At 41.8% G+C, this 15,075-nt stretch overlaps 1 protein-coding gene across 5 annotated transcripts in view; it reads right to left on the reverse strand.

Annotated features, from left to right (window-relative positions):
* The window catches only part of CDON (cell adhesion associated, oncogene regulated), a 129,217-nt gene that overhangs the window by 38,963 nt on the left and 75,179 nt on the right, over positions 1-15,075 (reverse strand). For 3 of the 5 annotated variants that reach the window (XM_053269657.1, XM_053269656.1, XM_053269655.1), the window contains one exon: positions 1,102-1,232. The exons of the other annotated variants lie outside the window; for them this stretch is intronic. In XM_053269657.1, the coding sequence (XP_053125632.1) occupies positions 1,102-1,171 (70 nt within the window). In that variant the 5' untranslated portion in view covers positions 1,172-1,232. The remainder of the gene's footprint in view (positions 1-1,101; positions 1,233-15,075) is intronic. 5 annotated transcript variants of the gene reach the window in all.

The following is a 15,075-nucleotide window of genomic DNA, read 5'->3' on the forward strand; positions in this document are numbered from 1 at the left end:
AACCCACCACCACCATTTTCAGCCATTTGGGGGCACAGTGCAATTCAAGGGGACCAGCAAAGCATGGGAAGCAGCTTTCTCCTGCATTTCCCCAGCAATCTGGCCGATTTAGAATGATTTTCCTGACTGGGAACCTAACTACCACCACCCCAACCCCTAGTCCCAATGACTCAATATTCGTGGCTTCCATATCTGTGGTTGCAGTGGGGTATGGAATCCCCATGAATATTGAGGTTCTCCTGTACTATTAATTAGCATTAACTTCCTTTGGACGTATAAAAAGCGGGTAGATGCTCACCTGGACCTAAGGTCTAGCTGCTGTTCCTGTTGCAATCTGTACAATACTATTGGATGAAAAATGCATAAACATTGAAGAGGCTAGATACAATTTTTTTAAAAATAGTGTGAGCTGGCTTATATGTAAGATATACATACAAATATGAGTAATCTTCCTTTTAGTGGCTTGCTTGGCTAACAGACACAAGTCTGTTACTGTACAGATTGCAACAGGAACAGCAGCTAGGCCTTAACTTAAGGTGCGTATCTACCTTCTTGCACAAATCACGTTGGACTGATAGTAAAGAAGCAGCTTTGAACAAACGGAAGCCAGACTATTTAATACTGAGCTACTGGATAATCACAAATGTTATAACCTAGATTAATGCTCAATACAGACTCCACCCCACCAAATCTATTTGAAATATAGGAAGAAGTAGATGATTTTCTTCACTCAAGGCACAAATGAACAGGCTCAAACTATCATTCTTTGGACACACTATGAGAAGATCCAGCTCTCCTGAGAAGACCATAATGCTGGGAAAAGTTGAAGGAAAGAGAAGAAGAGGACGGCCAGCAGCAAGGTAGATGGACTTTATTACGACAGCAATGAATGCACCAATGAGAGACCTTAAAGGCCAAGCTGAAGACAGATCATCCTGGAGAGAATCTATCTATCTATGTGGTTGCTAAGAGTCAACACCGACTTGACGGCACTTAATCAATCAGATGATTTTCAGCTTGATTTTCAAATGTTGACATAGGTTTATCACCCTAAGAAGAAGATCATCCGAAATATGAGACAGTTTGCCAAGGTCTGCATACCTGAAGCTGTAGCTGAGAAGAAAACAGTAAGCAAAAGTAGTTCTTGTAAAGGTCCAGGATCAGGATGCATAGTGCCAGGTTGGGAAGACTGATGGCAGAGAGCTTCAGACTAATACAAATCACTGAAGAACCTACCAAAAAGGAAAAAAGAATATGCGTAAGGATCAAGTTGAACACAAAAGCTTCTTAAGAATGTACTACGCTAGTACAGCAATACAAATGGAAAATCTTTAAGTACAGGACAGTTTGAGTTACACAATGCTGTGGAGAAGAGCAGACTACAATGTGCTCAGGCATAATCTGCTACGTTATAGCAGTTATGCTGGGGCTCTTACAAGTAGAGGAAGTGTGCCATTTTATGGAGCTTTGTTAGACCACAGGAAGGGCATTTTTCTATGGCCAGGTTGACCAGTCTGCTTGGGCCTATGATGGCAAAGTCATATTTTCTCAGCTGTCTCTACGGTGATCTGTTTTTTTTAGACAGTTTCAAACAGTTTCCAAACATCAAAGGGTGTTCTTTCGAGGGCGCACCAGAGGGCATGACCAAGCTCATCTTGGCAACTTTCCCACTTTAGCTTGAGATCTACTTCAAGGGCGATTTGAAGGGATGTGGCAGAAACCACAGAAAGTTCTGTATGATGCAGTTGTGATATAGGTAGTTTGATTAAAAATACCTAGATACAAATTTTGCAGGTACTGATTGCAAAAATTCTATGCACAGTATGATCGACCAATTGATTTATAGGCCACAGAGGGGTGACGAATAAGGTTATACGTTATCAGTAGTCTGAATTCTTCTGACCAATGATTATTAAGACAAACAAGGGGACAAAATCGAGGAGGTAATGCCAAAAACAGGATTTAAAGGAGTGAGGAGGGGCAACCACAGAGAGACAGGAAAGAGAGAAAGTGAGAAGACAGATAGGTTTAGATTCTTCCTGGGAAGGTAAAGTGTGCCGTCGAGTCGGTGTCAACTCGTGGCGCCCACCAAACCCTGTGGTTGTCTTCAGCAGAATACAGGAGGGGTTTACCATTGCCATCTCCCGCACAGTATGAGATGATGCCTTTCAACATCTTGCTATATCGCTGCCGCCCGTTATAGAGATTTCCCATAGTCTGGGAAACATACCAGCGGGGATTCGATCCCTCAACCTCTGGCTTGCTAGTCAAGTCATTTCCCCACTGCACCATTAGGGGGGGGGTGCTAAATTCCCAGCCGCACAACAGGAGTACAGAATATGGTGTCTCGGGTTTAAATTTTAAAAGACCAATTTTCTAGTTCTTACATTTCTGGAGCTATGATTGAACAAGAGTGAGCAATGCCCCAAGCAGTTTCAGAAGCAAGGATTTCGGGCAGAGCTTCAGCAATTCATGCCATGATTAGAAGCAAATTATATATAGTAGGAGAAATCAAGCCAATTTGAATAGGTCACAAAACTGAGCGGACAGAATACACAGAGTCTGGCTAATAGTAGCTTGTTTTATAGGACAAAATAACTTGTTTATGTAGCTCACTGAAGAAGTTGACTCGGTTGCTTGTTTTTTTTTTTAGGGTTTTTTTTGTTTTTTTTTTTTAAACTCCCACACTCTTGATCCAGTGACCACATAAGTGGTTTCTGACCAGACTTGACTTATTATTTGCAGGTTAGTTTCCAAACACAACAAATGTCATGTAACGTTCATTTTTTCTCAGTTGCCGACAAATACAATGAGTCTGTACTCCCCATTTAAGCATTATTTGGAGGGGGAAAGGGCACTTTCCAGTTAACCACTTAACTTGAGCTACAATTTTGCACTCTGTAGAGCAGCAAACAACTGGAAAATTTTGTTCCAAGATAAAGGGAAACAGATCCACTTATTTATCTAGAAGATTTACATTCTACTTTTTGCCATTCAGGTTGTCAAGGAGGCTTGCAAACAACAGTATAAAACAACAATAAGATGACAATTAAACAACCTAACCAGTTAAACACCACAGCCCCAAAACAAAAACAGCAGCTAAGAACAGACCGATATTAATTACTTCTAAATGCTTGAGCAAACAGGAAAGACAATGGGGTCCAAAATTGACAGAGAAACTAATATGCTTAAGAATGGGGTTCCATAATTTATTTTATTCATTCATTCAATTTCTATACCACCCTTCCAAAAATGGCTCAGGGTGGTTTACACAGAGAAACAACCAATAAATAAAGAAGATGGTTCGCTGTCCCCAAAGGGCTCACAATCTAAAAAAAATAAAAATAAGATAGACACCAGGAACAGTCACTGGAAGTACTGTGATGGGGGTGGATAGGGCCAGTTACCCTCCCCCTGCTAAATAAAGAGAATCACCATGTTAAAAGGTGCCTCTTGGCCAAGTTAGCAGGGGTGAGGTGCCACCACAGAGAAGACCCTGTCGCTGCTAGCCCCCTGCCTAGCCTCTGGAACAGGGTAGCTGATGAAGAGCCTGTGATTAAGATCTCAGCTGACATGCAGATTTATATGTTGAACTTATAGTGTGGTTTAGATCTATAACAAAGAAAACTGTATGAACATAGGAAACTGCCTCAGACCATTGGTCCATCTAGCTCAGTACTGTCTGCAATGACTGGCAGTGGCAGCGGCTCTCCAAGGTTTCAGGCAGGAGTATCTCCCAGCCCTACTTGGAGATGCTGCCAGGGATTGAATCTGGGACCTTCTGCATGCAAAGCAGATGCTCTACTACTGAGCTACACCCCATCCCCCAAGGGTAGTATCTTACACTAGACAGTGCTCACATGTAGTCACCCATTCAAATGCAAGTCAAGGCAAACCCTAATTAGCAGAAGGGACAATTAATGATTACTACAGCAAGACCAGCTTTCCACCCCAACTTGAGAGTAATCCAACCTTGTAAATGAGATAATAAAGTTATTAGTCCACGACTGAACTAGCCCACACCTGTGTACATCTGTATTATTCACCTGAAATCTAGAAGGGCAAAAACCAGCATGTCCTGGTTGCTAGGAAAAATTCCATCCTCACTACTAGCAAGCAGATGACTAGCTATTTGACGGAGTAAAATCAGTTTATACCTGATTACTCAATGACCTGTAGATCAAAAGACAAACGATGCCCCCTAAAAAACAAGGCAAAGCTGATTTGAAAGAGAACCGGTAGGCTGGAAAGGTTGGCAAATACGGGTTCCATTTCAACATTTGAATGGTCCTTAGCTTTTTCCTTTAAGGAACATGAACATGTCCACAACATGCTGTCTTGAAGCAGAAGTGGCGCTCGGAAATAAAAGGTAAAAAATCTAACAGTAATAGGATTATTTTATTTCTTTAGAATATACAATATATGTACTTTTCAAGGAGTTTGCAACTGATTTACAATTTTAATTAACAGGAAGGTGGCAATGAACAATGATCCATTAATATTGCCCATATTTTGTGCATAAACTGGTTGAAGTGCCTGGGATTTTAAAAAACCTCAGAAGAAATCCAGTTCAAGTAATGCAGCAGTTCATTTATAAAACTGTCAGTAACTAAGTTTCATTGCTTTATGCCTAGATGTTAATTTGATGGCTTTCTCCAAGGAGAGCAGAGAGACCACCAACTTTGCTCCCAGATGACAGGTATTCTTTAAAAATCATCACTGTTATCTCTGCTGATAGCCTCAGCTGGGTCAAGGATTTAATAAGCGTGCAGACTAAAGTCCTCATTCACCCTTACAGGTGGCTGCCCCTTAGGTCAGGTCAAGAGGCAGCGTGGGAAGCACCTACATTTATATTAGTTACACCGTACACTTTTGGATAATTATCTCAGGTTTCTAGTATATTACTACATTGGTTACAGTGAACAAAAGCAGTACCTAATGTTTAACTAAACAGAATCATGAGCAATGCTGAAACTGCAAATACTTTGTATCACACACACACACACACACACACACACACACACACACACACACACAAACTTATGATGGAAGACCAGGAAGAAACTCTGTAGCTAAATTGTAGCTCTGTAGCTAAACCCCTGCTATCTTGACAAAGAGGCACCTTTTAATATGGTGATTCTCTTTCTTTAGCAGGGGGAGAGTAACTGGCCCTATCCACCCCAGCACAGAACCTCCAGTGACTGTTGCTGGTGTCTAGCTTATGTTTCTTTTTAGATTGTGAGCCCTTTGGGGACAGGGAGCCATCTTATTTATGTATCATTTCTCTGTGTAAACCGCCCTGAGCCATTTTTGGAAGGGTGGTATAGAAATAGAATTAATATTAATATTAATAATAATAATAATAATAATAAAATAATTATGGTCAGAGCAAAAATGCATGTCCACTTTATGCCATGACACTGGACATGCTTAATGCATCACTTTGTACCTTCCAAGTTTCTAACTATTTCTGTATTAAGAGGTACTTTAAACCCTATCAATGTGTTGAGCAAATATAAGGGCATAGCTACTTAGACAAGAACCTAGTTTCCCCCTAAACACAGTAAATTCAGAATTCCACTTCCCAAATGCCACAGAACTTTATTTTAGATATCTCAGGTCTAAAGTAAAATTGAGATAAGTGGCCAGAGGTATGCCACATATACTACTATAAAAGGGACACATGGGGGTATCTGTGCACATTTTATTGCAAGCTACTTTGGGAACTACTCTTGACTGAGAAGCAAAGTACAACTAAATATAAATTTCCTTGAAATGAACCAAGTCAGGGGTGTCAAACAGCAGCCCTACAGATGATATTGGCCTACAACTCCCATCATTCCTGGATACTTGTCAATGCGACTGGGGATGATGGGGATTGTGGACCAACATCAGCTGGAGGGCCACAGTTACATAGGGACATAGGGAGCTGCCATATACTGAGTCAGACCACAGGTCCATCTAGCGCAGTATTGTCTGCCCAGACTGGCAGCGGCTTCTCCAAGGTTGCAGGCAGGAATCTCTCTCAGCCCTATCTTGGAGATGCTGCCAGGGAGGGAACTTGGAACCTTCTGCTCTTCCCAGAGTGGCTCTATCCCCTAAGGGGAATATCTTGCAGTGCTCACACATCAAGTCTCCCATTCAAATGCAACCAGGGCAGACCCTGCTTAGCTAGGGAGACAAGTCATGCTTGCTACCACAAGACCAGCTCTTGTTTACAGATCTAAAGAGGGAAGGGTTGAGGCTGAGAGAGAGAAAGAGGCAGAAAACAGGAAAGTCACTGCAAGTCAATGCCTTTGAAAATGAAGCATTTGAAAGCTTAGACCTTCAGACAAATTCCATATTATAGAAGCAGCAGATTCCTTTTTGTTGTTGCAGTTCCATAGCTTTGTAATCTTGCCCAGTTCAATGTTATGCAAAACATCAGCCTGTCCCATTGTCATCTTTGCACCAGTGAAAATAAATCTAGATTCCATCACATCCTTCAGCAATATAAATACTACTGCAATGTGGGGCTAATTTTGGCCAGGGAAAGCTAGATCATTAAGTTTCACATAGTTTCACCTTTAAAGCAAAGTAGTGAAGCCTACAGTATTTTAATAGAAAGCAATCAGACATTCCTTTAGCTGTTGCCTCCTCCATGATCACCAAAGTCTTTGATCACAGTCTTCACGCAGTCCTCCTGGGGTCTGACAAAATGAGCATAACAGCTGGCATATGCAATCCACTCAGCTTTTTTGTTTGCAAGGAGTGGTCAGACGTGGGCTAGTAGCATCCAATATGCTGCCCCTTAGTTTTAACTGCTAACCTCAAGGTTGATTTCCTCGTTCTTTGGGGAACTGTAAACTCTTCCGAAGTAGTCATGAACAATTGACTGATGCATTCGCTCTATTTTCCAAAACACAAAGCCGCTGCAAATTAAGAGCATAACCGAAAAGGGAGATGGGAAAGAATGGGAAATGTAAACATAGGTGTTTAATCATCGCCATTATCAAATTATACAAAGGAAATCTAGCACCTTTGGGGTTCCTTTGCATCCCCCACCTCCTTCACAGGCTCAATCAAGTTGGCCAAGCATGCAAACCAATCCTGTCGCCAGCAAAAGCATTTCCTTTCACTGTGGTCAGCCAAAAACAGAGGAAGAAAATGGAAATGACTTGAAGTTATGGCACCAAAAAGGCCAGACAAGCAAGGAAATAATCAACTCCACATGAGCCACTTCTAGCCCATCACAATGAAAAGGGCCCATGACTAACCCCAGGAAAGGTCATTGAGACTGCGGGGGTCATATGCAGAAAGAGGCAAGAGCGAGAGGCTGCCAGCTGCAATAAGAATCAGTGTGTTCCTAATTACACTCAGAGAAGGGAATGAACTCAAAGAACTGTTTGATTTAGTCACAACTTAAAGCAAAAGTGGGGGGGACACCCCAACCCCAAACAATCTCTCTGTTCCATTCAAGGCAAGAACGACAGCTTCTACTTGTGTATTACCAGAATAAAACAAATAATAAGGCATCCACACGAGTGTAGAATTCTCGCACAAGTGATTTTTTGAAAAGCAGATACACAGAAGTACTTATTGAAAGGGGGGAAAGTTACTGCTCGTTTCAGAGGTTCACTCTCGCAGCTGAACTCCCAATAAATTCCTGAATCCAATATTTGTACGAGGCTTTCAGTGCATCTGTATGACTGAATGGAAAAAAGCAACGCAGCAGCAATTTCTCAAACCAAGAACCAAGGCAGTGTGTATACAGTGTGCATGCACCTGGAGCTTACACCCCATATTTAGAAAATTTATATATAACAAGCTAATTTGGATAACTCTTTGACTCCACCCCATGCAAAAAGTTCACACTGAAATATCTCAGCTGATGAGCCTGTATCACTTTGCTTATTTGTTTTTACTGTAAACTACCTTGAGTATATAAGTGGAAAGGCTTTTAAGTAATTTAAAAACAAATGGCTTTGTTCTAAGATTGTTAGATGGAACATAAACAAGGAGGCAACCCACACGTCAGTCACCTGATTTTCACTACTGCTATCCTCCACCTAGATTCATGCCGATGGGGAAAATTTTTTTATTTGCTTCCATTCAGGCTATATTTAATATGCATGTGTATGTTTTTAAACAGCTGTAGGCTACAAACAAGTTATACTGCGTATTATTCCTACATCTTCCTCCTAAAGTGTATACATAAAGTATAGTTTAAAATCTGGGAATAGTCTAAATCTGGGGGAAAGTACAGTTGTAAACTTTGACTTCCTAAGTGTTAGTTTCAACAGTTTGGAGGACAATGAATCTAGGTAATACTTAATCAAATAGGTATGGAGAAGTTTAAGTAGTTAAACATGCATCTTAAGCAAGATTGGAATACTTATAACATCTTCATTATTCTGTGCTCTGGGCAATTTTGGACACTTCTTAGTGTTCTTTTGAAATATGTATATTTATTAAGAGATATATTTAAAGAATTTAGGACACATATATATAAAAATATAATTATTTAATTTCTGAATTTGCATGTTTATATATATTTGCTGTTTGCACACGGTTAATTGCTAGTTTTAGCTAAGGGGACAAGTCATACTTGCTACTACAAGACCAGCTCTCCTTTGCCATAGCCAACATACAAAAGACAGAAGCAGCACCCACCATCATTGGCTTGAATTTCAGTCATGTTTTTGATTTGGTCTGAATGTATGAACAGGGGTGAAGAAATGCTGGCTCAGTTTATCAGCCAGACCAGTACATTGCTCATCAGGACTTTTCTCACTCGTCAGGCATCATTTTTTACCCATCACAGACTAGTAAACTAGTGGATTTCGGCAGCCGCGTGTATGAATAGGTATTAGACATCAACACTGATTTCTCTATTATCAAAGAACGCATAAGGCATGGGGCACTGCTACCAACCCCAAGATCAGAGAGGGGTGTGTGTTTCCTCTAAATTCTAGTTTAAAATTGAAACACCTTTTGTAAGTATGTAATGTAGTGGCTAGAGCGCTGGACTAGGATGGGGCAGATCCAAGTTCAAACCCCGTTCAGCCATGAAACTCATTGGCCGACTATGGGTTGGTCACTTTTCTCTCAGTCTAACCTAATGCACAGGGTTGTTGTGAGAATAAACATAACCATGTATACTGCTTTGGGCTCCCTGGAGGAAACGCGTGATAGAAATGTAAAAAAAATTAAAATTAAAAGAGAGTCAGAGAGATGTAGCAGTTAGAGTATTGACTATGACAGGGCAGACCAGGGTTTAAATCCCCATTCAGCTATGAAGGTCACTCACTGACCTTGGACCAGTCATTGTCTGTTAGCCCAACCAACCTTACAGGGCTGTTGTGAAGATACAAGAGGGGCAGTCTGCCTACTGATGCTGTGAAGGGGATAATGTAAAAGAAGAAGAAGAAAGGTCAAGGTGGTCACAGCTATTTTGCATACTTAAAACACATGAAAATCTGAATATCATTCATACAAATCTGGCAGACAAGCCACAGTTCTGAGTCCTGTTGCACTTCCTTTACAATATCTTGGGAAGAAAAGCCACAACACACCCCCTACAGGCACCAAAATTCAAGGCATGTGGTTTTCCCCCCTACCCTGAAACCCTTAAAACATTGATAAATTGAATGTATGGTCATGACAACTGAAAGCAATAAATACAATATTTTTACTGATTTCCTTGTTCCTGACTTTTGAACAGTCTCCCATTACTTTTTCCAAACCTATCTTGGAAATCACGGAGGTCTGGAAAATTAGGCAGCTCAGCATTGTGAGTGAGATCAAATACCTCAAAAGATGCCCGGCAGATGATGTTGCTGAACCTTGTATTATACAGTTATACAAGAAATGCTAACAGTGGGACGCCTAGAGAAAAATACTTTTTTGTTCTGAGAAACCAGAAAGTCATACACATTTGGAAGATTGGATTGCAGCCACCAGCCATTTATCTAAGCCATACTCCAATTATGACTTGCTATTTTTAAAAAATATATTTTGCTTTCAGGCATGTAGATTATCGTTCTTGAACTCCGCTGGTAGGTCAATTAAATCACACATCTGCAGGCTATACAAGAAGTCGGGGAGGGCAGGTTTTGCTTTAATTACACGGTTGTTGTGCAGAGCATACCAAAAAAAAGCAACCCTGTTTTAAAATCTGGCATGCATATGACCCTGAATGGGTAATGCCAGCTAGGCCCCAACACACCTGGTTCACAGGTACGGCCATTAACAGTCTAATGGAACTTGCATGCCCAGAGGCCCCAATCCAGGAAGCCCCATTACGTGCATATGTACCTTGAGGTTGCATATGCACAGGGAGCATATTCCGGCAGCTGCATGTATAAATAGGGATTAGACATCAACACCGATTTCTCTATTATCAAAGAAAGCATAAGGCATGGGGCACTGCTACCGACCCCAAGATCAGAGTGGGGTGTGTGTTTCCTCTAAATCCTAGTTTAAAATTGAAACACCTTTTGTAAGTATGTAAAACAGTATGTAAAAATATGCTCTCTAAACAGCACTACCCCATACCACGTCAGAAACACAATGCTCCATAATGCTAACAATTTTAAAGAAAAAGGGTATGCCACTTTTAGCTTTGATTTGGCAGGAAAATGGTTATAAATACAGTATAAACATCTCACAGCTATTCAAAGGGGACGGGGGGGGGGGGGGAGGTAATGAGTGAATGGCTGGATTGTAACTGCTATCTTTCTATCCTAAGTAAAATATTCCCCTAGTTCAGTAATATATCAACTAGCACACTAAAGTCCAATTTATGCTGGACCCACTGAAAGAAAGATGCTCAACTAGATGGGCCTTGGGCTTGATCCAGCTGGGCTTTTATTATGAAGATGAGCTCCACATGCCTGCTTGCACCACACGTACAGCCTTCACATACAGATCCACCTTGAGGGGGACAATTTGTCCCAGCAGCTATTAAGCTGTTTCAAGACAAGTCAATGGCCCAGCTGCTCTTTGGAGCTCAACTGGGTCCATATTCAAACTTTACCCCCATGGAGGTTGTCCAAACGAAATTTCTAGGAACGGTTCTTCAAATGCCAAAAGGCATATCCAACTCAACCTTAAGGCTGGAGGCTGGAGTGAATAAGGTCTTTAAACACTGGCTAAAGCTAAAATTTAAACCATGGATCCACCCCCCCACCCAAAAAAAACCCAGTTCTGGAGGATCAGACCCACTCTAAGGGGTTACCCTAGTTAATGGGGAAACTCCAGACGGTTGGACTCTCTTTTGAATCTCTAACTGCTGTGGGGGTTTGGTCAAGCCAATAGAATTATAAAACAACATCTCTTCGATACTGAATTACAAAAAAGAAGCAAACTCCCTAACTGCATTAAGAATTGGTGTGTCACCTCAATTTTAGCTCTGGCAAGCTATTTTCATAATATGACATGTCCAACCCATCCGAGAGCCTTCACCTTAGCTCATTATGTTTTTCCCATCAGCTTGGTTGGAGGGCAGATACAAAAATATACCCTATCACCTGTGCAAGTGTTCCTGTGGATCAGACAAAGTTGATATGCTCATCAATAGGCTCATATTTTACTTCATTGTAAATTTCACAGCACTCCACATAGCAAATTGAATTTACCTCTGTTAAGAGAACCTTCAGCAAAGACCAATGAATTTTTATGTAACTTATCTTCTTGCAGGTAGGACTGTATCTGTTACTTCTTGGGTTGCTAGATTTTGTGTCATTGCATACAATATCTGTCAAGCAATGGCGAAAACCCCCTCTATCAGTTAGGTGAGGATGTCAGTTAGGTGAGGATGTACCGATTTACCCATTGGTAAACCCCCTCTACCTAAATGCAACTGTGATATCTGATAGACTGTACCAGTCTATTGAACGTCAATTCTGTATAAAATGCTGAAATCTGGTCAAGTACTGTAATAAAGATATTGATCAATTGATTGATCCCCCTTGCACAACTGACCCCTTTTTTGTGTTGACAAAATTCATTCTAGTGAAACCTACTTACCCTGGTGTGAGAGAATGAGTGAAGGCAGGCTCCAGTTCACACTGAAAGTTGGAGGACATGTGCAAGCTTGATGCTTGCTTCTAGCTCCTGCCATAAGTAGGACTTAGATGTGGGGCCAAAGTGTAACAGGAACCTCAAATATGGAGATAGATCCAACTTCCTCTGTACTGCTGAAAATCCTTGTCTATTATACTACTCAAAGGTGAGTCCCTATCTTCTATGATATTGTTTTTGCAAGAACGGGTGAGTTGACATGAATTAATATCAGTGGATGAGAGTCAAAGCCCAGTGATAATGCCACCCCATACGTTTGGTATATTAAGGACATGGATTGAAGTGAGGGATAGTGAAATTGGTAGGGATTGCTCTTAACTGCAAGTGCCTTTGACCTTTGAGTATACCGAGAAGTCCTTCCAGGAGATGCAATTCTTACACCGCTGTCAGATGAAACCCCACCTACCTCCACCATCTACCCTGACTTGTTGAGAGCACAGAATTATGTTTAGCAAATAATCTCAGAATTGGCTGTGATGTTCAAGGAATCTCAAGTGTGCTTGAATACAGATTTGTTAGCTAACCCATCTTGCCAGCTGATCTCACTTCTACATAAAGCAACAAGCAGTCAAAAAGCTTTGCTTCCAGGCATAAGAGATGCACCACACAGTATAATTAAAAAGCCAACAGTGGGATGGAGCTGTTCAAGAAGCCAACAGAATCTTAGGGTGCATGAACAGAAGCGCTGTGTCAGATCACAAGAAGTAACTGTTCTACTCTCTTCTGTGCTGGTCAGACCTCATGTTGAATATTGTATCCAGTTCTAAAGGTAAAGTGTGCTGTCGAGTCGGTGTCGACTCTTGGTAACCAGAGAGCCCTGTGATTGTCTTTGGTAGAATACAGGAGGATTTTACCATTGCCATCTCCCACGCCATATGAGATGATGCCTTTCAGCTTCTTCCTAGATCACTGCTGCCCAATATAGGTGTTTCCCATAGTCTTGGAAACACACTAGCGGGGATTCGAACCGGCAACCTCTGACTTGCTAGTCAAGCCATTCCCCCATAGCCAATTCTGGACCCCACATTTTAACGAGACTGATGAATTGTAAGAGATCAAAGCAGGGGGGCAACCAAGATGGTGAGGAGTCTGGAACCCAAGTCCTATGATAAACGGTTGAAAGAACCACATATGTTTTGCCTGGAGGACAGAAGACCAAGGGCAGCTTTAATGAATAACAACCTTCAAATATCTGAAGAGCTATCACATAAGACGAAAGGACGCGTTTCCTGTTGCTCCTGAGAACACAACTAGAACCAATGGGCTGAAATTACAAAGAAGCAGATTTCAGCTAGACATGAGGAGGCATTCCTAACTGTAAGAGCTGTTCCACTATCGAACAGACTGACTCATGCAGTGGTGGGCTCTGGGGGAAAACAGGAGGACCTCCAGGGACCCCCCAGCTCCAATCCTAAAATTCTGTGACTCCAGGAGAGAGTTCACAAATGTGTGTCCCAGTAATACCAGCAAGGATTAAAGTTCTTTATACTTCACAAGAGGTCTATGAAGCCAGCTTATCAAGTCTTATTCTCTGCTACAACTTGTAAGACTCTACAAGTAATTCCTAAAGGAATACAGATCTATTAAAATGACACTTGCAGTCAGAATTTCCATGGGCTGTGGTGATGGCCACCAGCTTGGATGGCTTTAAAAAGGGGCTTAGACAAATTGATGGAGGACAGGTTTATCCATGGCTACTAGTCTGGTGGCTGTGGGCCACCTCCAGCTTCAGAGGCAAGATGCCTCTCCATACCAGTTGGAGAGCAACAGCAGGAGAGAGGGCATGCCCTCACGTCTTGCCTGTAGGCTCCCTAGAGGCATCTGGTGGGCCATGCATTTTCAGTTGCAAGTCTTGTAGCTTCCCAATATTGCTGAGCTCTTGTTCCCCGACCCACCACCAAATACTTCTGATTAATTTGTAAGCAATCTGCAGTTGGACATTTAAAGAGCACAAAGGTATTCTGTGTGTGCAATGGAAACCATGATGAAACTCAAAATGTAACGGCTCTAGTAGTCTGAAGTTAAGACCCTCAACATAAAAGCCTAAGGCCCATTATACAGTTTTTTAAAAGCACACATTGTAAGTGGCAAGCTGTGAGCCATGTCCCATCGAGAGGCATGGTTAAGACACATCTGAAAATCTAGCTCAGGGATCTGGCATCATATTCTACAACAATGCCCTGGTCTAAAGGCCCCAGCACTCGGACATAGGAAGCTGCCATATACTGAGTCAGACCATTGGTCTCTCTAGCTCAGTATTGTCTACACAGACTGGCAGCGGCTTCTCCAAGGCTGCAGGCAGGAATCTCTCTCAGCCCTATCTTGGAGAAGCCAGGGTGGGAACTTGGAACCTAGATGTTCTTCCCAGAGCGGCTCCATCCCCTGAGGGGAATATCTTACAGTGCTCACACTTCTAGTCTCCCATTCATATGCAACCAGAGCAGACCCTGCTTAGCTAAGGGGACAAGTCATGCTTGCTACCAAAAGACCAGCTCTCCTCTTAATTGGACACCTCCATAAACTCAATGACAGAATACTCAATGAGACCATCAATCTCTACACAACAGGTACTTGCGAAGATATACCTGAACTGTGCCCCAAAACAACTATTAATGAAATAGTAGTTTAATCCGAAGCTGCACTTCCACTGACATTGTCAAGCAACCATGGCAACTCTATAAAATACAGGCCAGAGGTCTATGAAGCCAGCTTATCAAGTCTTATTCTCTGTTGCAACATGTAAGACTCTACACCATTTGTGATCCCTAAAGCAACATAGATCTATTAAAACCACACCTGCAGCCAGAATTTATAGCCACCCAATCATCTACTACTGTCTTACATCATAGGTAATTAGAAGCCAGTAAATTCATGGCCACAGGGGAAAGGCAGTCCCCACAAATGAGAACACAAAGCAGCTCCACAGAATTTCAAGGCGCATGTAATGTTAGGTGTATTAAATCTGACTGAATGCAGTACAAGAAAGAAGTGACTGTTAAGTTGTGACTTCAT

This window comes from Hemicordylus capensis, chromosome 8, assembly GCF_027244095.1.
Source record: "Hemicordylus capensis ecotype Gifberg chromosome 8, rHemCap1.1.pri, whole genome shotgun sequence".
Lineage (NCBI taxonomy): Eukaryota > Metazoa > Chordata > Lepidosauria > Squamata > Cordylidae > Hemicordylus > Hemicordylus capensis.